This window comes from Culex quinquefasciatus, chromosome 2, assembly GCF_015732765.1.
Source record: "Culex quinquefasciatus strain JHB chromosome 2, VPISU_Cqui_1.0_pri_paternal, whole genome shotgun sequence".
Classification (NCBI taxonomy): Eukaryota; Metazoa; Arthropoda; class Insecta; order Diptera; family Culicidae; genus Culex; species Culex quinquefasciatus.
The window spans coordinates 152,469,212-152,495,853 of NC_051862.1; the positions used below are offsets into that span (position 1 = coordinate 152,469,212).

The window sequence follows — 26,642 nt, forward strand, 5'->3', positions numbered from 1 at the left end:
TCCATTTTAAACTCTTTGTGGTCGTACAAAGGATCATTGTACTCAGAAAAATAAGCTTTATCGCTGTGAACAATAATATCAGCAATCTAAGCTTCATTTTAGGACCCAATTTAAGGATTTAAGAATTTGGAAATTTGATGATTCAATATGTGATAATTCAAAAAGAATTTAAAAATTATGAATTTAACAGTTTAAGAATAAAAAACACTAAGAATTGGGTACTAAAGCCCTATGTAAATTTTTATGTACAACGGTAAAAAACACGATCAAAAACCATTTCTGATCACTTTTTTTTCATTTTAATGCAAAAAAAAAATTAACAAGACAACATTTTTTCATTGGATCAACTATGGTCCCCTTGGAACGAGCTGTCAAGTAGGAGCTTTTCTGTCAAGAAGGACCCCGAGGTTAATTTTTCAAAATTGATTTAAAAATCCATTTTAAACTCTTTGTGGTCGTTCAAAGGGTCATTGTACTCAGGAAAATAAGCTTTATCGCTGTAAACAATAATATCAGCAATCTAAGCTTCATTTTAGGACCCAATTTAAGAATTTTAAAATTTAAGATGTTTTGGTTTTCAGTTTTATTTAATTTAAAAAAAAATTGTAATAAACATTTGATTTCTTCAATTTTTGAATTTGTGTCTTAAGCGCGATCATCGTCCAACGCGCTCAAATCGAACTGTCATCCTTTCTTGGGGGGTCACGAAAAGAATGCGCAACATTTCTTGACTGCGTTCCTTTGGATCCCCGTATTTGGCTTAAGGCTCTGGAAGGCATAATTCCAGAGCGGTCATGTTTGTTTTAGAAAAACATTCAAATCTTGATTCAGAATGTTTCAATTAAAAAATGGTTTTCTTTGTGTTGTTTGTAGAAGCATTTTACATATCGTGATTATTTTTTCAATGCAATTTACTATTTCTGGACCCTGAATTCAGAACCATCATTGAAAGTCATTGTCTCAAAGTGAAGGACACGTTCTACGACCTTAATCCAGCTACGATTGTTGATTATGCCAGCAAAAAACAAACAAAAAAATATTTTAAATTTTTGATCTATCAGCAAGAACGTATTGTTTTTTGTCGCTGTTGAATTTGTCAAACTTTTCAATAATTTTGTATTCGATATAAAATTTTTGAAAATTCCGGATTGCCTTATCCAGAATCTTGAAGTTTAAGGGACGGATCGGGACGGATTCAGTTTTTTGCTCGAAATGAAGTAAACCAGCAGGAAAACCCGAGCAATTATCACTAGATTTCAGGCACAAAAAAAACAAAAATTAAAAAAATCAAAAACTCAAAAAAATTTAAAGACAAAAGTTAAAAAAATAAATAAAAAACTGAGAAATTTTTAAATACAAATATACAAAGAATCTTGAAAAAAATCAATGCTGAAAATATGAAATAAAATCCAATAATAGAACAAATCAAAACTACAAAAAAGTCAAAAAAATAAAAAAATAAAAGTTTAAAAATTTAAAAAATTCAAATCATAAAAATCCAAGACATTTTTTTAGAAATTTTACAACTTAGAACATCAAAAACTTTATATATAAAAAAACATCAAATACTTAAATATAAAATAAATATATAAATTATTGACCAAGTGAAAAAAAAACAACTCTAAAACTCCTCCCTTGACCAAGTGAAAAAAAACTAGCTCTAAAATTAAAAATTCATCGTCACAGTGTTCTAATGCAAACAAATGGTTCGGTCGATAGAAGGCTAGTTTCGCACTGAATGCCGAACTCAGAGCTGTCAAAGTGTTTTGTTTTTGAAGAAACTCGCCCGAGTTCCGCACACGTTTTGCCGCCATCTGGGAACTAAAACTCTAGTGCACTACACTGAAAGAAAAGCACATGGTAATATCAAATGTTTTAAACATGAATCTGCCCCATACGACAAAACACATTAATTTGACGTGAAAGCTCACATGACTTTGGAATGAAATTCATATGAATTTTTAATGATGAGATGAGATGAGATAATTTTCCAGTAAAATTCATGTGTTCTGAAATTTAATGTGTAGTTTTCTGCATATTTTAAAAAGATTTGTTTTGTTGCGGTTACAAATAAACTTTATTTCACAAGTAATAATACATTTTTCAAATATTTGATCAATAAAAAATAATTACAAAAGGTTCAAACAAAACCAACCGGACCATCGGCCTTTTTTTGCATATTTTCACGTAATACTCTCCATAAAAAATGATGAAGCCGTACCCGTCCGGCGTCAGCAGCACGGCTTTCTGGTACCGTCATCAGGGGTGACATTGGGTCTGGGGGGTGAGATTGGGTCATACAAATTTCAGCATTTTTGTATGACCCAATCTCACCCCCCAGACCCAATGTCACCCCTGATGACGGTAGTATAGGTGTACGGGCGACGGAACAGCTCTTGGAAGCTCTTGTTGTGGTTATCGTTGCAGCAGCGGGACCCGGAACTTTGGGTAGTTTAACACCGAATCGACCTTGATGGTCCGGATCGCGTGGCCAATGGCGCACGGTGATAGGACGTTCAAAACTGCGAACATGATTTCCTGAAAAATCCACGAAGAATGTTAAGATTTATGCAAATCCGAACTGTTTTATTAATTTATTATTTACCAACAAGTTATTAGACGATAATATTCATTTTCAATTTGTTCACAAAACGACTTATTCGATTTGAGCACGTCCGTCGGCCGTCGCTATCTTACGAATGGGAACTTAAATCTAAAGTGAATTCCATGCGATAGAAGAATGAAAAAAATTGCTAGCCATTAGCAATAATATCACATCCATGTGACATGTTAAACATATCCGAATCAAAGGAAAAGCATGTGAAATTATTGTGCCGAATTTTGGAAGAGCTCACGTGTAAAATCACTTGAATTTGCTATGTCAGTTTCTTTCAGTATAACTCTCACGCAGAAAAATATTTTGTACAACCAGCCTGTGAGAGGTTTGATTCAACAATTTTTTTTGTTGAATACATATAATCAACGCCGATTTTGCGTTGAAACAAATCTTGATTTTCTCAATTGGGTCCTAAAATGAAGCTTAGATTGCTCGCGGTCCTTCTTGACAGAAAATGTCCTACTTGACAGCTCGTTCCAAGGGGACCATAGTTGATCCATCGAAAAAATGTTGTCTTGTCAACAATTTTTTTTGCATTAAAATGAAAAAAAGTGATCAGAAATGGTTTTTAATCGTGTTTTTTACCGTTGTACATAAAAATTGACATAGGGCTTTAGTACCCAATTCCACAAAAATCTTTCGTTATTTTGAAAAAGTTGCTTTGACGTTTAGCGTTGATTCAACAATTTTTTCCAAATCAACAAAACGTTTTGTTGATTCAAATATGCCTTATTTTTCTGCGTGTTGTTACCATGAGTGAGAATAATTCAGAAACGAATTTTTCGAAATGAGCGTGCAAGGTAAAGCGGCGGGCTTAACCGAAACCGCTCCCAAATACCGCCCAGCCCTACTGTCAACTTTTGACAACACTCGCTCTCTCTCTCTCTCTTTAACTTCACGAGTCGACATTCCCGCTAAACTTCAAAATCTTTCATCCCATTTTTTCTGACGCAACAGCGCCACCACAAAAGAAGAGTGTGGCGCATATGCAAATCGCTGGGTGCCGTTTTGGCAAGTTTTTCTTCTTCATTCTTCGTCAACCCTTCGAACCGGTCACATCTCGCTCGATCTCGTTTTAGAGCCCCGAGCACCGTCGTCACGGACAAACTTGTAACAACTGTGTGACTCACGCAACTTTAATACCTACGATTTGCGTAGGAGGTGTGCGCTATCTTATCGGTTTCACTTGTAAGAAGAATACGTTTTGTTTGTAAGAAGTGTAGGTGTTTGTTACTTGAATTACCTTTTAAGAGCAAAATAGAGGTGGAACGGGGACAGTTCGCTCCCGGTCGTCGCTGGATAGAGAAGAAAGTTCGGAAGTTTTGTGCACGTTATTCTAGTTTAAATTAAATTTCTAATAAGGAAAAAGAGTGTTGAAGGAAAAAAGTTCGCAAAAAAGGAATTTCCAACTGCCGTGCAAAACACACACACGCACGCACGCAAGAACAAGAGGAAAAACAACACCGCGAGCGTGTTTGGTCGACTTTCGTTGCGTGTTTGTCAGACTGACAGTCGACATTGGTCCGGTCTAGCGGCGGCTGACAGGTCGTTTGCGCGGCGCGAGTGTGCGCGGTCATTGATTTTCTTTCCACAACGCCGCGGCCATTTTGTTAGAAGTGTGCTTGCGAGTGGAAGTGGTCCGGATTTTCGGTTTCGGGTTTTTTCTTTCGTCGGAAGTTTCGCCGCTCCGGTTTCGTGTACGGTGCGCGGTCCCCGCCTGTGTGAGACGTTCGTCGCCCCCGGGAATCGTCGTGAGAGCCAGCATCCGAAAAAAGTGTTGAAGATTTCCAGATTCGGCGAACCCAAGTTGGCCACGGTGGAGTGAAAATTCAAAGAGAAGACCCGAGAGCAGCAGCGCCGAAGAAGAAAAGGAAGGATGGAGGACAAGGCGACACTCAAAGATTTGGACCAGTGGATCGAACAACTGAACGAGTGCAAGCAACTGACCGAAACGCAAGTGAAAACCCTGTGTGACAAGGTAGGTTCCAAGTGGCCACACCACTCACACTCTAAATTTGGAAATCGGCAAGCGAAAAAAAAATTCCGGAACATCCATCGTCACACACACAGCGACGAAAAAAAATAAGAGGGCTTTTGTTAATTTGATTTGGTTAACCGCGGTGGATTTTCTTGAAATAATTCGAACTGTCAAAAATCCACCAAAGCATCCACCACATTGATCGCACAAAAATCTGTGGTAGAAAAGTATCCACCGGTAGATGCTTTGGTGGATTTTTGACAGTTCGAATTATTTCAAGAAAATCCACCGCGGTTAACCTGGGTTAACCAAATCAAATTAACAAAAGCCCTAAGAGGAAAAAATTGCAGCCTGAAAAAAATCGAAACGCTTAAGATCCTCAAATCCGTTGGGACCGATTCCTTCGGTCGTCCTTCGCAAAATTGCCTTCGTCGGCGACGATGACGATCGGGTCAGGGCGAACGGACGGAACAAGGTTCGGGCACGGCACGGCACACACTCACGCAATTACATCGGTACACACTCACGCAGACAGACGGACACACACACTGGCACTGACTGAGACTTGCGGGGAAAGAAACCTGATAAATCGCCAGAGTTGGGTTCGCGATTTTTCACGGCTAGTGTAAATTGAACGGAATTTCACGGTGCGGAGTTGTTTTGATTGCGTTTGTTTACCTGGCTGGGAAGTGATTGATTTAAGGTGCATAATTTAATGGTTGGGACTAAATTGCACAATCAATATCAACAAGTCAATATCTTGAAAATTGTAAAACTTTTAAATCTTGACCAGATTTCTAACAAACAGAAAATTTGCAAAGATATTTCACTCAGCTGGTATAATCTTAACAATGATAATAGGCGAAAATTCCGTAGTTACCTTTGAAAAGGGCGAAACCTATGATGTAAACAAACAGTCTATCTATCCCACTTGCTCTAGTGACAGCTCACGTTGAATGAAAGTTAGATAGGCTGCTTGTTTACATCCAAGGTTTTGCACTATTGAACATTTACTATGGAATTCTCTTATTTTTGATAGGATATGAATTCGGTCCTTTTTACATCCAATTGGAAGATTCATGCTTTTCAAGCAATACTTTTGGATCTTATAAAATAGTTTGCTCACAAAAAAGGTTTTTTAGCTGAAAAAAGTTCCGATTTTCATTCAATTCATTTGCGTTTTTGTGATGTGCCCAACAAAATTGCAAAATCTGGCATGCCTGCTTAAAAAATACCAAAATAACAAAATGCTTATCCGCTTTTTTCTCGTGTTGGTACAGAAACCAAATTTTACAAAGTTACACCTAAATCGGAAGAATTAGCAAAACAAAGTAGTTGTGATAAATACAGTCCAGACTCGATTATCTAAAGGCCTTGGCGAAATGACACTTCGGTTGACCCTCTACAACCCAATCCCTCCTCTAGGCGGTCTTCGATCTAAAAATTCGTCAAAAATCAATTTTTCAACCAATTTTTGATCTATAAAAAGCATTGAAAAGAAGAACTTTTCAAAGTTTAAAAAAAATCTAAGGTTGGAAGTTTGACTTATTTTATGTGACTTAGCCAATGTTTTTAAAAATGTATTTTTTCTGGGGTCAACTTTGGCTGTGTTTTTTACTAACATTTCTTCTAAATTATGTGAAAATAAGTATGCATTAATTTTTGTAGTATACCGGACTATGCCTCTAAGCATTTCTTTATAATTTAAACAAGCCTTACCCGACAAACTTCGTCTTGTGTTATTTTGTTTGTTGACGTATAGCTTGTTTGCTTATTCAGCCTCCTGTGATCAAAATTTGGTTTTACGCAACTTTTCCCATACAATCTGCAGATGCTCCGGAATCGGTCCCAGAGTGGCCAAAGTGGCAATTTTTCAACATATAAACCTTCCTTGAGCTTATACGAACCCAACGCAACAAAGATCACCTCGATCCGACGCTCCGTATTGAACTGATTCGCGTTCGAACAAAACCGTCGAAATTTTTTATATATATAGAAGAAGATGATACTGAAAATATCGTTCTACAGAAAAAAATGTGAAAAACAAGCAAAAAAAAAGTGACTGTAAAAAAATAAAAACCGAATAGGCAAAAGGTAAGCCAAATGCTATCAAAATCATACATAAACAAAACATGATAAATGCAAATTAAAATACTAAAAATCCGTAGTAACAGTTCAATAGGGCGAATCTGCGTTTGTAAACAAGCAGTCTATCCCTTATGCTCAAGTGACAGTTCACGTCCAGTAAGAGGGGGATAGACTGCTTGTTTACAAACGCAGATTCGCCCTATTGAACTGTTACTACGGAAATGAAACAAGAAAAATAAAAAACAAGAGAAGTTAAGTTTTCGTAGAACAAAAGTTGTTCAAAATGACCTCCTAAATTTGGGCAGTAGAGGGTTAATCGAAACTTATCCGAAGTTTCGATTAACCCTCGAATCACAAAAACATTTTTGTTTTCGTTGTCTTACTCAAGGTCTTTCTTTTCATTCTTGAGCTTAAGTATGACTCCTGAACTACTTTAAAGTGATTTAGAATTTATAAATCCAAGATGGCGGCCAAAATGGTGGTTATGAAATGTTTAAAAAATTATTCGATTGTCCAAAGTCCCATACAAACCTTCGGATAATTGAGGCTTCGGATATTCGAGTCTGGACTGTAATTATGCATGTAAAAAAAGCATTTTGTAATTTAATAGGCAATAAACTTTTCAAGTTTAACTAAAATGAAGTCACGGAACTCGAATTTTATGTTGAAATAAAGAAAATAAAAATATACAAAAAAAATTTTTTGTTCGTTATTCGATTACCCAAAGTTGGATAATCGAACTTCGGATAATAGAGGATTCAGATTATCGAGTCTGAATTAATACCGAATCCGATGGGCACTGAAAATGTTGATTATTTACTCAACTGGAGACCATCTATCTGGAAGTTGGTGTACAATTAAGTACTTTAAATTGATTTTAACTGCTGCAAATTATCTGCATTCTAGGTAACTGAAGTTGAAATCTGTGTTTGGGAAGTGTTAGTTTAGAAGCAGATTAATAGTCTGGACCCGAAGCCTAATTTTTCTGTTACATTCTTATTGGAATTCCATATAAACTGTACCGTGTCAGGGAAACGAGCGTTTGACCAAGAATAATCTAGAATTGTGATATTTTAAAACATTGCATTGTTTCAATAAATTAAATTAAACTACTAAGGTATCACTGTTAAAAAGTGTTGATAAAATTTCAAATCGAATGGTAAAAAAATCATGTCATTATTTGTTAAACACTTGAATATGAACGAAAAATTCATAGGTCGCGGCGGAATTCGATCCCCCGTCCTTTGGGTCCACAGAAAATATGCTAACCGCCAGACCATCGAGGCTTAGTGGGATTAGAAGAATAAAAAATGCTATAAGAATCCAAGTAGCTTGGTTGGAACCTGTGAATCTAAGAACACGTCACCAAATGTAATGTTTTAACATTACATATAGTAACTTGCATTTAAAAATGAATATAAATACTTCTCGGTTGCATACAGTCTAGGCGAATGTTGAGCTCAAAAAGGCCTTGAATCACCAATATTTCATAACTGAGTGATCCGAATGATGAAACTACAGTACTTGTTCGGTAACTGGGCTGAGAACGTAGCCCAGTCACCGAATGCTGCTCGCTAACTGGGCTGAACGAAAAATTACGAGGGGACCACCGATGCATAATATTTTGCTGATGAAATATAAAAATAAAAGTTACTCAAATTTATTTACAATGCTTACTTTTGATGTTTCTTTAGTTGTGCCTTGAAATCAAATAAAAGTTTGAAAACAGTTTATTTATTTATTGAACATAATTTTGCATCCATTAACCCCTCGGTCATTTCGGTTTGTTTTGGTTTTTTGACGTTTGTCTGCTTTTTAACTGGGCTACGGCCCAGTTATCGAGCGCCCAGTTAAAAAGCAGCCCAGTTAAACAACGCCCAGTTACCGAACAACTACTGTACTTTAGAACATATCTCGGATTAGTTTTCAAAAAGCCGTAAGAGCCATTGGTAAACAAAGTCCTTTTTGCATCGGTATTCGACCTATTTACTAAAAACCAATACCAAAAATGTTTGAGATTGTTCATTTGCACGTCCTTCACTGCCGTTCTAAGCATAATTGTCCCATGTCATTTTTTGACGATTTTGACCTTTTGACATTTTTAAGTTTAGTTTGTCGTATACTTTTCGAAAAACCCTTAAAATCTAGTACTTTATTCGGGAACTCATCAAAAACAACACCAAGTCTGTTTGTCCCATCGTTACACTTCTACGCATAATTGTCCCACCATGTATTTTCTTTCACGGAATTATTAGTTATACGAAGCATTGTGTTTTGTTTACCTATTGTATAGCAAGAGGATTACAAAAGAGAGTGATAAACTGCTACCTGGGATGATAAGGGACTTATGGGGTGAATAGGGACCCACGGGACAATTATGCGTAGAAACACAGAAATCGGTCGAAAAATTTCAATCGCGTTTTTCTCAGTTGCACTTTTTTGAACATGGGACAATTATGCGTAGAACGGCAGTTTAAATGTCGATTTTTTTAAAAGATAAAAAAAATATATTATGTTTTTTTGAAAATCGGCTTCCGTCATACACACGGGACCTGTTGAACGAGTCTTCATTCAACATTTTAGCCGATTTGGCCAAAGCATTAATGAAGTAAGATGCCCTGAAAACAGATTAAAAAGATTTATCCGTGTCTGTGTGCTCATACAAACCTTTGCACATTTTACCGATTCATGGTGTCGATTTCTGGAAAAGTCAGGGAAAACCTGGAATTGTCAGGGAATTTTATTTGACCTGGAAAAGTCAGGGAAAGTCAGGGAATTTTGAGCTGGGTCAGGGAATTTCGATGATCTTAAAAATATTACTACAAAATTTCATTTCTTTTTGAAAATTCGCCCTTGATGATGTATTTGAATGTCTTCCAGGCCAAACTTTGCAACATTGATAATATTTGAATTTTTATATTGGTTTTTTATATTGGCAACGGATAGTTGCATTTGACATTTCTTCGCGCGTTGCTTGTTTGCAATATGTTTAGGTTTCAAAATCAAATAATTTGGATTTGCTTTGGATTTGCGTTCAACTGAAAATTACAAATTCCTAGCGCACACAGGGTGGGACAATATGAGGCAGTTGCCCCACCATCCTCAGAGATTTGTTCTAAAATTGGTCGTTTGCTCAGCATATAGGGACCATAGATAAAATCGTACATTTTGTCAGAAATATTGAATAATTAAAAAAATCAAAAGTTAAAAACTTCGAACCGTTGGAAATTTTTAAAAAATCAAAAATTCTAAAGCTCAGAGATTTTAAATTTTAAAAATTCTGAAATTCTGATATTTTGGAATTGTTGATTTCTTTTTTTTTAATTCTTATTCTAAAATTAAAAAAAAAATGGTATGTAAGAAAATTTTCCGAAATTTAACTTTAGTATTCGTTATCTAAATTTTTATTTTTCTCAAAATTAAACTGAACTATGATTTCAAAATGATCCAAAGTAATCTAATTTTGTGTAATCTAAAATGCAAGCAAAATAGTTATGGTGAAATGGAATTAAAAATTAAAGAATTATATTCAAGAATTAAAGAAATAAAACACAAATTTATGAAATAAACAGGGTTGTTACGGACGGCGTGAATTTGGCGCAGATTTCGCTCGGTTGCAATTTTGATTAAAACATTATTGAGAGAGATAAAATTACTTTCAACTTATAAAGAAAAATATCTTCAAGAATCAGGATACTTGGTTTTTTTTCGTTGAGTGCAAAAACTTCGATTTATTAATAGAATTTCCTTCCGAAATTTTTTGTTTGTATTTTCTCAACAAGAAACGTCGAAAGATGAAGATGAAGCATTTTTTCAGTGTTCCCACGAGCCTAAGCCATCGGCTAGGCTAGGTTCATTTTTTTGGTTCAGGTTCACACCGCACGTCGGCAAGCACCGTCGGCTCAGGCTCACTGAGTGCCGTGAGCCATGGTTCATTTGGTTCAAACCAGGCGAGGCTAGCCAAAATGAACCATTGGCTTGAACCTGGCTTGAACCTGATCAAAGAATGTTAGGCTAAATGGCAAGCTTTGTTACACCGTAGTATGCTCAAACCGTAACATTCGCTACATCGTAGTATGATTACACCGTAACATTGTTACACCGTAATATTGTTACACCGTAACATTGTTACACCGTAACATTGTTACACCGTAACATTGTTACACCGTAACATTGTTACACCGTAACATTGTTACACCGTAATATTGTTACACCGTAACATTGTTACACCGTAACATTGTTACACCGTAACATTGTTACACCGTAACATTGTTACACCGTAACATTGTTACACCGTTAAATTGTTAAACCGTAACATTGTTACACCGTAACATTGTTATACCGTAACTACGATGCAACGAATGTTGCGGTGTAACCATGTTACGGTGTAACCAAACTACGGTGTAACGAATGGTACGGTGTAACGAATGGTGCGGTGTAACAATGTTACGTAGTAACACTACTACGGTATAACAATGTTACGGTGTAACCAAACTACGGTGTAACGAATGTTACGGTGTAACAACGTTACGGTGTAACAATGTTACGTTATAACAATGTTACGGTGTAACAATGTTACGGTGTAGCAATGTTACGGTGTAACAATGTAACGGTGTAAGAATGTTACAGTGTTACAGTGTTACAGTGTAACAATGTTATGGTGTAACAATGTTACGGTGAAACAATGTTACGGTGTAACGAATGTTGTGGTGTAACAATGTTACGGTGTAATCATATTACGGTGTAACGGATGTTACGGTATAATGAATAGTACATTGTAACATTGCTACACTATAATATTTGTTACACAGTGCATTATTCCTATGGTTCTCATTAGCCTGGTTAGCCTGGCTTAAGCCATGGTTCATGGTTCACTGAACCAGGATTGAACCACAAATTGAGGCTTAAGCCGAACCAAGTTTATAGGTGAACCTAGCCTAACCGGTTCATTTGGGAACTCTGCATTTTTTTAATATTGTTGAGGATTTCCTAAATAAATGTATTACTACACTCAACTCATTTTGAAACATACTGACTCTGAATATTTAATTTCTTTTAAGTTTTGAGTAATGTTTTTACCCTTATTTGGTGTTCTTTTATACTGGATACATTCAATTTTAATCTTTTGAATATTAATCATATTTTAAACTTTTCCTGAAGACACAGACATTAGGATGTAACAATCCATTTCACCAAATTATTATTGGGGCATGTTCCAGTGGGTGTACTGTGCTTATATCCCAAATAAAATAAAAAAATCAAAACATTAAAAAATACAGCTCCAACATTCAAAATTGAATTATTCAGAAATTAGGAAATAAAATTAGGAAAAATAGTATCAAAACCCTTAAAAAACCATATTAAAAAAATTTAAAGATCTGAAATTATTAAATTACAAATAAAAAAGCAAAAAAAAATAAAAAAATATAAATATTAAAAAAAAACAATCAAGAGAACAAAAAAAAAAATTTTCTTCAATTCTTAAATTCTTAAATTCTTAAATTCTTAAATTCTTAAATTCTTAAATTCTTAAATTCTTAAATTCTTAAATTCTTAAATTCTTAAATTCTTAAATTCTTAAATTCTTAAATTCTTAAATTCTTAAATTCTTAAATTCTTAAATTCTTAAATTCTTAAATTCTTAAATTCTTAAATTCTTAAATTCTTAAATTCTTAAATTCTTAAATTCTTAAATTCTTAAATTCTTAAATTCTTAAATTCTTAAATTCTTAAATTCTTAAATTCTTAAATTCTTAAATTCTTAAATTCTTAAATTCTTAAATTCTTGAATTCTTGAATTCTTAAATTCTTAAGTTCTTAAATTCCTACGTTCTTGATGGCCATTTTTTTACCGTCTTAGATTACAGAAAACCTGATAAAATTTGAAGTTTTTTTTTTGGTTAGAGAAATTTTGAGAAAAAGATGTAGGAAAATTTGCTTCGATTTTTCTAAGTGACGCTTTGGTAAGATCATCGAGTAAAGTAATATATATGTTTGATAAATAATGACTTTTTGAAATGAAATGTTCTGCAAAATTTTATTTTTTTTTCAAGTTTTTGTCTCCAAAACCTTTAGTTTTTTTTATAAAAACACAAGCAAAAATGACATCGGCCTAATTCGTTTGAAAATTCGGCAAAAGGCAACAATTTTCAAATGAAACATGACTTCTTACTTTAATTCAAATTTTCAATGGCCTATTTTTTTGGAAAACTTTTAACTTTAATTTTTTTTTAGGAAATGAAGTGAAATTAACTAATCGCAATTTGAAATTTGCAACAATTTTAATTATTAAATATTATTGGTTGCTCATTTTGGATGTTCGATAAGAAAAAAAATTATTAAAAAAAAAAAAAAAGTTTTTATATTTTTGTAGAATCCATTGTATAAAAAAGTCATTGAAGTTTTTCAATATCTTAAATTTACAATATTCAAAAAGGAAAATGCATGAAACCATAAAAACGCTCCAAACTATACGTTAGTAGAAAATAGAAAATAAAATTAAATTGGTGGTCTGGAGAGGTCAGGGAAAAGTCAGGGAATTTTATTTTGGGATTTGGATCGACACCATGCGATTGTATGTATGTATGTAATCGTTAAATCATTCCAGGCGTAGGAGTCGTCTCTCTGGATTTGGTACTGACTATAAAGTACCAGATTATAAAATACTCCACGGGGATACCGTGGAGAATTTCCCTTATCCCCTTAAAAATGTAGAGCATCCACATCCCTTTCATTGAGTTGCGCGGTGGAGATGGGAACGGTGGTGGCTGTCATAGTTTTGTCTGTTCTGCCACGGTAGGAGTGGTTTCAATACCCTTTAGTAAATTCGCTTTAGCAAAACCCGGGCTTGATAGTATTTCAAAAGTGATCGTCGAATTGAGTGATAAGAGCTAGTGAAATTCTAGGAGAACAAATTTTGCTTTGTTATTAAAACAATCAAAATAAATAAAAGCGTTTTTTGAAGTCAGGCAGGTTAACTCCTAAAATGTTTATGGACCTGCAATGTGATGTGGAGTAGATAGAAGAAAAGTGATAGCAAAAACAGTGAAAAGAAATTGCTCGTTTGGCTTCATGTCAAGAATTTTTCAAGAGTGATGGTGAAGACTGTGCAGATCTGCAAAATAACAAAGTGTGCTGAGTTCTAATCATCCTTCCAAAATGAAAATAGTGCATATCGTTGAGAGAGGTCAATCAATTCTTTCGTCGGTGGTTGAAAAACATCACAGCTAAAACAGTTAGGTAGTGTACTTTAAAGTTACGTTAACATCAACAAATCTCCCGATTCACGCTAATCGCGACTTCGTGAAACCCACGCACACACACCACTGATAAACATCAACCTCAAAGCAGCAGCATCCGCAGATTCGCAACGAGCATCAGCCAGAACATTCGCAAATACGCCGACATCATCGCCGAGAAAGCTTTTCTATTTTTGCGTAGTAAACCCGACGTCGGTGCCGACGCGTCACCTTGGCAAATTTACGAATAATTGCTGGGTTCTTGGTGCGTGGTGGATTTCGGGAACTCCTGGAAATTACTACATACTTGTTAAGTGCCGATTTCATTGGCGGAGCTGGAGATGCTTAGAAATGATGCAGCGTTGGCAGGTTTACGGTGTATTTTTGTTCCCTCTTCTGCTTCACATATGTGCTGCTGCTGGTGAGCGCACAGCTGTGTGAGTTGGTTCTGCGTCCGGTTGGAGGAGGTGTTGGTATTGATTTTGGGGCGATTCGTTGGCTTTTTTGCTTCTTTCGAATCAAGGGGAATATTTAAATAAGTAATAACGTTCTCGCTGCTAGAAATCGTGAGTCATGCTGTAGAGGTTGATCTGTGTTTTGTTCTGCGCTATCAGCAGTCCAGATAAGTCACGGTTGTTCAGCCCAATCACATGATGGTTTACAATTTCTGATGTCACTAACACGTCAACGAGAATCCCAATTCTTTGCAAAAAAGTCCAAAAATAGCTACCCAATTCATTCAGAAAATCCGTCGAGCGGCAACGCTGGGATCAAAGAGCAATCCCTGCGCTCTGTGTGACTAAGTGGAATCAGGCCAACAACCGGCATGCATGACTAATCTCGGTGAGCTGCATTGCCCATCAGCAGCTTGTACAGGAAGAGTCGGTTCAGGAAGTGGTGATGAGCAGCAAGCTGTAGGGCGAGGACGCTCGAAACCTGAAACCTGAGCTTTCGCGATTAAACAGGTTTCGAGTTGGCAACAACGGCACCGCGTGAAGAGTCAAGTTTTGTTGGAGTCCATAAACGATTTTATCTACGCCCTGGAGTTTGTGAATCCTACACTGCTGATAAGATCCACAAATAGACACCAGAGATAAGGAGTTTACGCTGCGGCGCAGCGTGGAAAAGCGTAGAAAGTGGTTCATTGACAAGTAGTCCAGCTCGCTCCGCTAGGAATGTGTCTCAAATGATCTTGGCAAGGTCGTTGGTCCATCGCGGGCCGTTGCACAACCACAACCAACTCCGGCTCCAACACCACCACTACAGCTCGCAAGATGCAGCTGACTCTGGAGATCATCTTCACCAGTGAGTAGCAACGTCAACAACAGTTATAGCTTGTTATCACTCCAACCGAACGTACTCACACTACGGCGATCGCGCGGTCGAGTAGTCACGCGAAACGATGATATCATACAGCGCGGGTTTGGCGCGTCATCATCAGCTTATCTTGAGCCTGTATTTGTTAGACCCTATTTCCTTCCAACACTCGCGTGTACGCGTGCTGATTAAACTCTAGGCGCAAACAAGTGTGTGATCGTCGTCGCACTTGAATAGTGCGTCGGGGTTTTGGGACCTTGGGCGAGGTCGTGACCGCATCCGGAGTGCAGCAGCGGCAAGTGACATTATGCGAATGGTGTAGAGACGTACGACGACAATGACTAGCATGTCTGTCAGTTGGTTGGTGTGGCCTAAATTTAGCACCATTGATTTGGGATTGGGTTCTTCTATAGTGTCTGAGATGCCTTCGCGAAAGTCACGTTTGCGGCGCTTGGGGTTTGCCGATCGTCACGGGATCTGAGTGGGGTTGATAAATGTTAAGTGTCTAGCAATGACGATTCAATTTTACGATGTGGGTGTTTGTGTTCGTAGACTGGACGTTGACAGGAGTCTTAGGTTTAACGCACACCGATACATTAATTTGTCTTTGTTTTAGGGTTTGCCATTTTCGATATGTTGTATGGTCATAGCTTCACCAGTAAACATGATATTACCAGGTCGTGGCTGATGAAAAAGATATCATTCATTTGCTTCCTTACTTCATTAGTCATAATCGGCTTGAGACCGTAGAATCCATAGTATCAGCAAGGCATCCAAGTGAGATGCCTTCTGAGCTGTAATGTCATGAGAAAGTCTTTTCGGTTAAGGTTATCAAATCAAATGCCGATCTGCAAATACTTTTATTGAACTTACCCAACAGCGTGCCTTCCGAGTGGCTTTGCTTTAGGAAGGATTCTTTCAGTCCTTTCTGGTGCAAAGTGTAAAAAATGCTTAAATTTAAAATTTCAAGTTTTATTTTTCAAAATTTCAAAGCGAAAACTTCAAACGTGATAACGGGATCGTGTATAAAATAAAACACATGGACTACAAATTTTAAACTCAATGATGCTTATGGTCGTAACGCTTTACCCTTCCAAAAATATCGGATATCGTGGAGAATTTCCCTTGTCCCCTTTAAAAAGTGAAGTATGCAATCCGCTGAAATCACGAAGCTCTTCCGAAATTGAATTGCATTATTCTTAAAAAAAACGAAACGAAATTGTTTGTTTTAATTATAAAGCAATTGACGAGCGTGTAATTGAAAATCTTCAGCATTTTTAAAATTGGGTTTTGGAAAGTTCTCTACGATTTCGCAATTTTTTTCGCTATTTATTTATTTATTTATTTTTTTATTTGGATGGAAACTTTGACCATGGATTCCCTGTGTTAAAAGAAGTAATTTTGCATCATTAGTTTTTCCATACAAGTTCCATACATACAAGGATTTTTTGATCGATTTGGTGTCTTCGGCAAAGTTGTAGGTTATGATTAGGACTTTTCGGAAAATTACGTACACGGAAATAAAATATTGAAGATTTTATTTAGCATTTTATCACTAAAAGTGAATCTCCTAAAATACGTATTATTTTTTCTTCGATTTAAAAAAAAAAAATGGGCAAAAAAAGACATCTTCTGAGCCACTTTAAAAATACTTCTTGAAGGAAAAGCACCCATGAAAAAATAATTTTGAAAAAGGGACCGTCCATAAACCATGTGGACACTTTTTTGACATCTCTAACCTTCCTAATTTCATGGTTAAGACTAAATAATGATTTAAGCTAACTAAATTGCGTGTACTTATTTTTTCGATAAGTCCTAATCATAACCTACAACTTTGTCGAAGACATCAAATCGATCACAAAATCCCTTCTTAAGATACAGAATTCCATACATTTACATACCTGTATAACCAGCCCCCCAAAATTGTATGTAGACATGTATCGAAAAACTAATGATGCTAAATCACATAGGATGTTTCATCAAAATAAAAAATACAAAGAAAAGTCAATTTCTAGAGTCAGTTTACGCATAATTGTCCCATGTCAGTTTTGGACGATTTTGACTTTATGACATTTTTAAGTTTAGTCTGATGTGTACTTTAAGAAAAACACATAAAATCTAGTACTTTGTTCGGAAACTCATTGAAAACAACACCAAGTCTGTTTGTCCCATCGTTGAACTTCTACGCATAATTGTCCCACCAAGTATTTTCTTACACGAAATCATTAGTTTTACTAAGCATTATGTCTTGTTTACCTGTTGTATAGCAAGAGAATCACATATAAGGATGATAAACTGATAACTTGGTTCGATTAGGGACACATAGGGCGAATAGGAACCCACGCGACAATTATGCGTAGAAACACAGAAATCGGTCGAAAAATTTCAATCGCGTTTTTCTCAGTTGCACTTTTTTGAACATGGGACAATTATGCGTAGAACGGCAGTATAGGACTTAAAAAATAACTCTAGATTTGTGAAATCGCAGAGAACCGTAATCTGGGGTGAATCGGGACTACAGTCTGAATAGGGACAGCAGTTTTTAGAGCACTTAATGCTTTTAAATTTGGAAATGGATGTACACATTTTGTTGGTCTGAGTCTGTTCTATCCGAAACCAACCAGAAAAATCAAAATATTGTGCTCCAACATGGTTAAAACTGCTGTCCCAATTCGCCCCATGTGTCCCGATTGACCCCAGTTTACGGAACCACTCTTTATTGAACTTAACAATTATATCCGACGGCGTGCCTTCCAAACGACGATGCTATGGGAAAGAACCTTTCTGTAAAATATACTGCACAGCCCAGTCTCGATTATCCTAAGCCTCGATTATCCGAAGTTTCGATAACCCTAATGTTTGTATAGGACTTCGGATAATCGAATCATGACCAAAAAGTTTTTTTTTGTATTTTTTTATTTTCTTACTGTTAACATCAAATTTTAGTTCTGTGACCCCATTTTAGTGAAAATTGAATATTCGATTGTATTTTTAATTAAAAAATGTATTTTTTCAATATTTTATTACCGCCATCTTGGATTTTAAAATTACATTAAAAAGTTCATCATCCCGGTACGAGAATCGAACTCACGACATCCCATACCGGTCAATATTCCCAGTGAGCAGATTTTACTCTTTGAAGGGATCTGACTGGCTCGGCAAAGACAGGAATCGAACCCATCACCTTCCGCTTACACGGCGAAACCCGTAACCTTACGGCCACGGAAGCTCGGCAATTCTAAATGATTTTAGAGTAGTTTATGGGTCACACTTGAAAAATATGACAGCGGTAAAAAACATTGTTTTCGTTATTCGGTTATCCGAAGTGAAATTTTTCCGAGGCCTTCGGATAATCGAGTCTTGACTGTATTTCAAATTTCGAGTTCAATTTTTCAAAACTTCAAAACGAAAATAAACATAAAATGCTTAAAATTTGACAACTCGTGCTTGTTTTTTTAAACAAGAGTTTGTCCCTTTCACACCTTATGTAAACTGTCATTTCGAGCCAAACATTTCATTAGGGCACAAAACCAAAACGTAAACATTCGGGATTATTCCACTATTCCACTCATTAGTACACTCCCTACATGCCCTCGAAAAATCAGATTGATAGCAAACAATTTACTATTGAAAAAATCAAAAACACAAAAGGGCACATAACAATTTTCACTCCAAACCCAATATAAAAGTTAAAATGTGCCCTTTTGGTTTTCGTTAGTTTTTCGTGGTTGTGGATCTTTTTGTGTAATAAAGTGAACTTTTCATACATTCTTAACACTAATTCACTTCAAAGCAAAATTTGGTTTACTTTTCACCAAGCATTTCTGCAGAAAAAAAAACTTCATCGAAATACACTACTTAATACGGACCCGTGGCTGCTGTTCAGTACACTTTTAAAGAATTTTTATGTTTTACATACCTTATCTACACCATTCAATCACAAAACTTCACCAATTATCAAAATTTCCACTGAATTCCTCATTATTTCTAACTAAACAAAAGGGCCCATAAACATCAATCAAAACAACAATCCGGTGACAGCGCTTTAGTGCCCTTTTAGTTCTCTTCGAAATTGCATTTAGAAAGGGCCCATTATGAACAGCAGTTGGAAAGCTAAAAGGGCCTAATAACGAGATTTTTTAAAATTATAAGTTTTATTGAGGAAATCAACATAAATTAAGAAGCAGTAAAGCAGAATTGAGGATAATGATGTGTTTTATCGAATCATCAGTAAAAAAACCATCAGTCATGCTTATTTTTTAAATAGGAATTGAAACAAGTTGTCCATTTTTTGCAAGCGATTTTCTCGAATCGCGGTTTTTGCTTTTGTGCCCTAATGAAATGTTTGGCTCGATTTGAGTGAAAGGGATACACTATTGTTTACAAAAGTTATGTGCCCTTTTGTTATTGTTGAAATTGATTTTTTTTATATCTTCAGAACCTAAATCTAACCTTAGAAAATTCAGTGATCATATCTCGGGTTATAAAATCATTAACCTTAACTCAACTATGCCAAAGGTCGTAAGGCTAACTTATGGTACGTTCGTTTGAAGAGCCGGTGCGGCACTGAGTGCCGCACTCGTCGGTGCCAGTTTCGGTTCAAACGAACGTCATTTGTTAGTGTGCGTGGAACTCGTATGAAACTGAAAAAATATCGAGTGCGGCACTAGAGTTTCAGTTCCAAGATGGCGGCGAAACTCGTGCGGAACTAGCGCGAGTTTCTTCAAAAAAAAAAAAAAAACACTTTGACAGCTCTGAGTGCGGCACTCAGTGCCGAACTAGTCATCAAACGAACGTACCATTAGAGTGTGTCCTAGACCTTTTACCTTTCGTTCAAATTCAAGTGAAACTTATTTGGGGATACCGTGGAGAATTTCCCTTGTCATCTTAAAAAAGTGAAACATCGAACTTCCCATCTTCCAAAACCTTTCCCTATCCTCTGTGCAGGGTGGAGATGGGAGTTATATTTTTTAACAATTGCCCATTTTTGTTCAATAAAACATAAAACAAAGTTAAAATTGCTAGTAAATTGTCGGCAATATTCGCGAAAACAACTCAAAACTATGTTTAAATTTCTAAGCACACGGAAAAAAAATCAATTCCCGTAATCGTGAATTGTGTTCATGAATTTGAGAATCACGAAGGAATATATTCACGTTTATAGTGCAAATGCACCATGCTCATAAATAAATTCCTTCGTGGTTCTCAAAATCATGAACACAACTCACGATTCCGGGATTTGATTTTTTTTCTGTGTATATCACGACGCTTCAATGAATCTAATTTAAGTCAAAACCTCAGTCCCAGCTAAACCCCAAAAGCGACACACTTCATTGATCAAATCGAACCAACAAGTTGGCACATCCCGCTTCTCGCCGCACACTGACTGTCTGCCAAGACCGTACAGCTTAAAGCTGCGCTACCGACGCGACCTGTTTTGCGCGTTGGTTTCAAGATCGCGATTTTCATTGATACTCAATTTTGGCACTCTAGAGAGAGCCGCCAACCAAGTGAAAGCGGTGCGGGTGTGCTATTTTGAGAATTTGGCACCGCCGAGCGATCGATTTTGGAGTTTCTTCCGAAAATTGGGAAATTCACCGATGATTGACGGCGACAGCTTACTGCTTCAGTCGCGTTAGACACAGGACGAAGTCAATTTATTAATTGCGTGTCAGCCAGCTGGCTTGGCGTACAGACCGCCCCCCCCCCTGGGTTGGCGTACAGCCCGCCCCCCCCCCCTGGGTTGGCGTACAGCCCGCCCCTTCAATAAATAATCAGCCATTTATTCCCGCCTTGACCTTGGTTGTTGGTGACTACAGTCTGCGACAAAAGACCAACTTTTACTAGTCGTGTGTGTGTGCGTCTTCCAGCTGTAATAAAAGAAAGGGAGAAGTATCGGGAAGGCGCCACCTTGAGAATAAGCATGAATCGATCAGCCATAAGTTACGTAGTTCCTTACAGATATACTAGTTTCGATTTCGTAAAAATAAAGGAACGCGCAACCCCGTCAGCAAGTGCGGAGAATCATTAAAGAACTACCACCCAGAAGTTGTGTCAATTTACTGTTTTATTGGACTCGAGTCGATGGTTTGATTGCGTTCAAAGTGAATGTGGGGAGCCTCTGCTTTTGCTTTATAAATTGGACAGCTGTTGTGGTTTGAGCCTTTTCCTTCTGTGGGCAAAACAAAGTCTTGGAGCATACTCGCACCTAGCTACACACACAAAAAGTGAATTTTTACTACTCTTGTTCCACTACAGTAACTCTAAAAAGTAAAAAAAAAGATAACAGTCAACGTGTGAGCGAGAAACACGAGAATCTTTGTGATTCGTACCGTCCTGTGGAGGTCACTTTCGCTGAACCCTGGAGAAGTGAAACCACCACGGATTTTCATCCAAAAGGAAAATCCACTTCTTTAACGCAAACAAAAAAAGAAAATCAAGATTAAGTCCATTTTCAACGACGAGGACGACTTGGAAAAAGTCAAGAGTGTGGGTGTGACCTGCTCGAGAGAGAGAAAAAGAGCAAAATAAAGAGAGTATAACGACGTCCAAGTAGTGCACTGTGTATGACGAAAGCCGCTCTTGGCTTGGGGGATCAAGCAAAATCCTACACATTCTAAGGTCGTTTATTGACTTGAACTTGAAACACACTGCGGCAAGGTGAAACGGAACGGAACCATTAACCTGTACTGTGAGGAATGGTGTGTTTTGTTGTGGATTCTGGTGTAGAATCTGATTTTGTTTTTGTTTGTTGTTGAATGTTGTCCAAAAAACAAAAAAAAAATAATTCAAATTACCAGCCAGAATTTCAACAGTTCAATGAAAAACCCATTGGAAAATGCATTATACTCCCGTACCGTTGATATGCAATCATTAGTTAAAAAAAAGATCTTTCAAAAACCATTTTTTTGCAAAAATAAAACTTTTGCATCGAAAATTCATTAAAATTCTAAATATTTTGAAATTCCCCCAAACATGCAAAAATGATTCTGATAAAATTAGTAGAATGAATTTTAAATTGAATTAGGGTACGTTATCCATTAGTGGACCCCTTTCCTATAGTGGACCCTCTGAAGGGTTTTTAATGGAAAATTCAATAAAATCACAATTTCAAGCGTGTTGTTGTCTACAAATCTTTTATTTGGCATGTTCAGCATCATTTAGAACAAAGATGACTGACATTGAATTGTCCTTTTCACCAAAATAAGTGTTTTGAGTTCGGCATCTGAAATTAGCCATGGCCACTAGCATTTTCACAACAAAACTGCATTTATATTTTATGATTGAATTAACCATCCAATCATTTTTTGACTGATTATTTAACTTCAGCAAGTCGAAGTAATGTAAGTTTAAGGATATTTACTAAAATAAAGCGAAGAAATGCAATTTTCTAGCAAAAATTATGGGGGTCCAATATAGGACAACGAAAATCCAAACTTTTCCAAAAGTGGACCCCTGTTAATTAAACCTTCAAAAATGATGAAAACTGTGTATTCAAGCAAAAGTTTCTCTAAAACATACAATAAATGCTTGTTGTTATCAACCTAAACGCATATTTTTTCAATTATGAGTATAAATATAGCTGTTTTCGTGTTAAAAGTACCAATAATGCTGAAGCCGTAAGAATTTATAATTAATCAAAACTATAGTTAATTGTACTTAACTGAAGCACCATAATTGCAGTTTGAAATGATATTTTATAATAATAAATCAATAACAAAACATTTTTTTTCCAATAAACATGCGTGGTTTTATCAGCAACTGTAAACAATTATATTGTTTAGTATCGGTCAACCATTTATGTAATTAATATGGAAAAATTTGCATCAAGATTACTTTTTTTTAATTATTTTTATGTTTACAGTGGTTTTTGAGACGTTTTCTCTGATCTTTTTCGGAAATAAATGTGTTTAAATGTCTGTTTTTCGGTTTTTTGTTGTTTAAAGCCAAATTTGTTAACAAAAAATAATTACGTGATACTTTGTCGAAGACGCAGCTGATTTAGCGGTCTTCATCACTCAAGTATCGGACTAAAATTCCTATCCACTTCCCCGTGTCTTACCACTGGTCGTGGCCGGCGCTGTGATTGGCTAGCATGATAGGGACGTTTGATAGTTGCGAAGTGGTGATGATTGGTTCCTACTTTTCATCTGTGGTCCACGGAGCAATTCTTGGAGGTCCTGGTCAATAACAGAGTAGCAACTACGGGTAGACACCAATGCTATGCTATGCTAAATTTGTTAACAAAAAATATTTGTTTATGATGAAAAGTGAGCAAAATCCATCTTTTATTCATTATATCTATCATTAGACCTACACCATGCATCAAAACATCAAATATCGGTTAAATTTGGTATAAAAATAACAGTTTGCCTATAGTGGACCCGGGTCCACAATCGGATTATGGACCCGGGTCCACTATAGGAAAAGGGGGTCCACAACAGGCAAAAAAACTTTTTTCAATTGGCTATTTTTCTGCTCAAAAACAAATAACTGATGAAACAAATAGTCAAAATTGTTCGAAAGACTTCAGTTTTCATTGTTTTGTACAAAGGGTTATGAAAAAGTGCTTAAAATATTGAAAATTTGTGAAAAATGTGCATCGGCTCTACTAGGGGGTCCACTAATGGTTAAAATACCCTAAGTTGATTTCAACGATTTCCACTTAAATTTTTTTTCGGTTGAAACGTTGTCATGCATTCCCTATGTCAAAAGAAGTCATTTGGCATTATTCGTTTTTGCATACAAGTCTCCATACAATTTTGGAGACTGGTCATACAAACTGGGTATGTAATTGTATGGAAATCTTTATCTTGAGAAAAGATTTTCTGATCGATTTGAAATTATTTTTATTCGAGAGATCTGTGAATTTTACAAAAGTTTCAATTTTTAATTTGAAAATTGGACCAATAGTTTCCAAGATATCGTTAGTTGATAATTACAAGCTGACCTCTAAGGTGACACTCGGAGAAATTCATTTTCGTCCATTCGAATTCTTTGTGAGGCTCAATCTCAAAAATTAATTTCCTGATTTTCGAAGTTCCTGAGAGCAAATTATAGGAAAGTTTCTCAGCCTTTAATTTCTTTTTGACAGAGGTACATTTCTTTCAAGAATTTTATTTTCAAATTTATAAAAACTTAACAATCAGAAATTTTACTTGAACTTTAAAATGACATTTTAAACATGTATATATATATATATATAAATTTAAGCACTTTTCGATTCGTTTCAAATTCAATTTTGCTTTAAAAAAATTATTACAGTCCAGACTCGATTATCTGAAGCCTCCATTATCCGAAGGTTTGTATGGGACTTTGGATAATCGAATCAGGAACAAAAAAAAAATCGTATTTTTTTTATTTTCTTACTTTTAACATCAATTCTGAGTTCTGCGACCCCAATTTAGTCAAATTTTAATGATTGATTGTCTATAAAATTCAAAAATGCATTTTTTCAATATTTCATCATCGCTGTTTTGGCCGCCATCTTGGATTTAAAAATTCTGAATCACTTTAGAGAAGTTTAGGGGTAGGTAATAGGGGTAATACCAAAGGTCATACTTAAGCTCAACAATCAAAATAAGACAAAGAATCCGAAGTGAAATTTTGCCAAGGCCTTCAGATAATCGAGTCTGGACTGTATTAATACATTTTTTGAGATGTTCGGAGATGGTATCAAAAGGTTGCACATTTTATGCCTTGCCCGACTTGCCGACTTGTAATAGCTCTTGCGAAACATGGACCGGTTAAGATGCCGGTGGATTTTCCGACCATGTTTGATGCACCTTTTGACAGAAAGACTGGAAATGAATGTCACTAATATGGCTGTAAGACATTGTTGGCAGCATTTCACTTTTGTGGGTGTGAAATTTAAATTAAAGTTGTCGTTCGTTCCTTGATATTTTTTTTTAAGTCTGGTAAAGATTCGTTTTGCTGGTAAAAAATACAGTCCAGGCTTGATTATCCGAAGTCCTCAGAAAAAATACTTCGGATTATCGTATCTCCGGATAATCAATTCACGAAAAAAATATGATGTTGTCTTATTTTGGGTCGTGCAGCTTTACTAGGGCTTGAAAAAAAAAGTTCACTGACAGAGATTGCCTGATATTTTTGACTGAGCTCGAGAGTCTGAATGTTAACTGACCGTCAGTTGACACACACGAAGTTGACACGAAAGAATGCCGAGTTCAACACTCGAAACAGCCGGGCTGAACATGCTTTCTCTTTCTCCCTTTTCCTACCTCTTTCTTACTTGTGCGGGTATGTGTGGTAACAGCAGTTAGTTGAATGCAGTCATGAAGAAGATGATCGATTTTTTTTTGTAATAGGTAGTCAACCTGTACATTTGATTAAAATAGGGTAACAAAATTCTAATTTTGTGTTCAAAGTGTGAAACCTTCGGATAATTGAACTTCGGCTAATCGAAACTACGGTTAATCGAGTCTAGGCTGTATCAACTCTGAGTCGAACAGGAGGTTATTGTCTTTCGAATGACAAATATTGCAACCAGTGCGCTCACAATTCTCTACTAACCCATTATTGGATTACAAGGCGTGGGAGGTGAGGGAAATCCACCTCCGTAAAATACGATTCCCATCATAACTCCCATCCTGTGAGTAGTAGGTGAATTGAACCATAATGCTGTTTGTCGTGCTGATGCCGTTGACCTTTCGATTAGAACAAACTAACTTTCATTGAACAAGCAAAACCAATTACACAAGTTTTCAAACCAAAAAAATATTACCGGAAAAGAAGCACCTCCTCCGGTGGCAACATTGGATTTTTATTGAACTGCTCAAAGCGAATGCGCAAAATTTAAATTTTCGCGATTTTCCTGTTTGCTTCTCCAAACAAGCCGCGCTCACCCGCACGCAAAGGCGCGATTTATTTTCGCTGCATGTTTACGTTTGGAGGCACACAGTGGGTGAAAGTGACGCAGCCGGGCTGGTCAAAACTAGACTTTCTCTGCCCGGTGTGTTGTGGTTAGCTAATTGCGTTCATTTTCGATGCGTATTATCTGCACGATTCGGGGCCATTACAGCAGTTTTTAATTGCTCGCCGAGCAGGTTGTGCGTGCTGCTTTCTGCAAACATTAGGTATTTTCCACGGAAAATGGCAGTTTTATGGGGGTTTTGCGGCGAAAATGCAAGTAACCAACTCTTTAGTAGCGTATAGCAATGGCGTTTTAAAACGAAGAACCTTGCCGCAAGGCAGTGTGCCAATACACACACACACGGGCTCGCGTTCATGGGTTCACTTCCGGTGCAGAAGAAGACGACTACGGCGACGCCGACGGTGTCAAGGAGATAGTTTCATTTCCTGTTGTTTTCCCCGTCAACCTACGCATTAGGGAGGGAGGAGAGAGGGAGGGTGTTTTCTTCAATGACGATCGCGATGATGCCGG

The 26,642-nt window shown here is 36.5% G+C and overlaps 1 protein-coding gene across 1 annotated transcript in view; it reads left to right on the forward strand.

The window, feature by feature from the left end:
- The first annotated feature begins 4,077 nt into the window (after positions 1–4,077).
- Positions 4,078–26,642, forward strand: part of LOC6046043 (serine/threonine-protein phosphatase PP2A) — a 34,707-nt gene continuing 12,142 nt past the window's right edge. Inside the window, exon 1 of the mRNA XM_038253612.1 lies at positions 4,078–4,595. Coding sequence (XP_038109540.1) covers positions 4,494–4,595 — 102 coding nt within the window. The 5' untranslated portion in view covers positions 4,078–4,493. The remainder of the gene's footprint in view (positions 4,596–26,642) is intronic.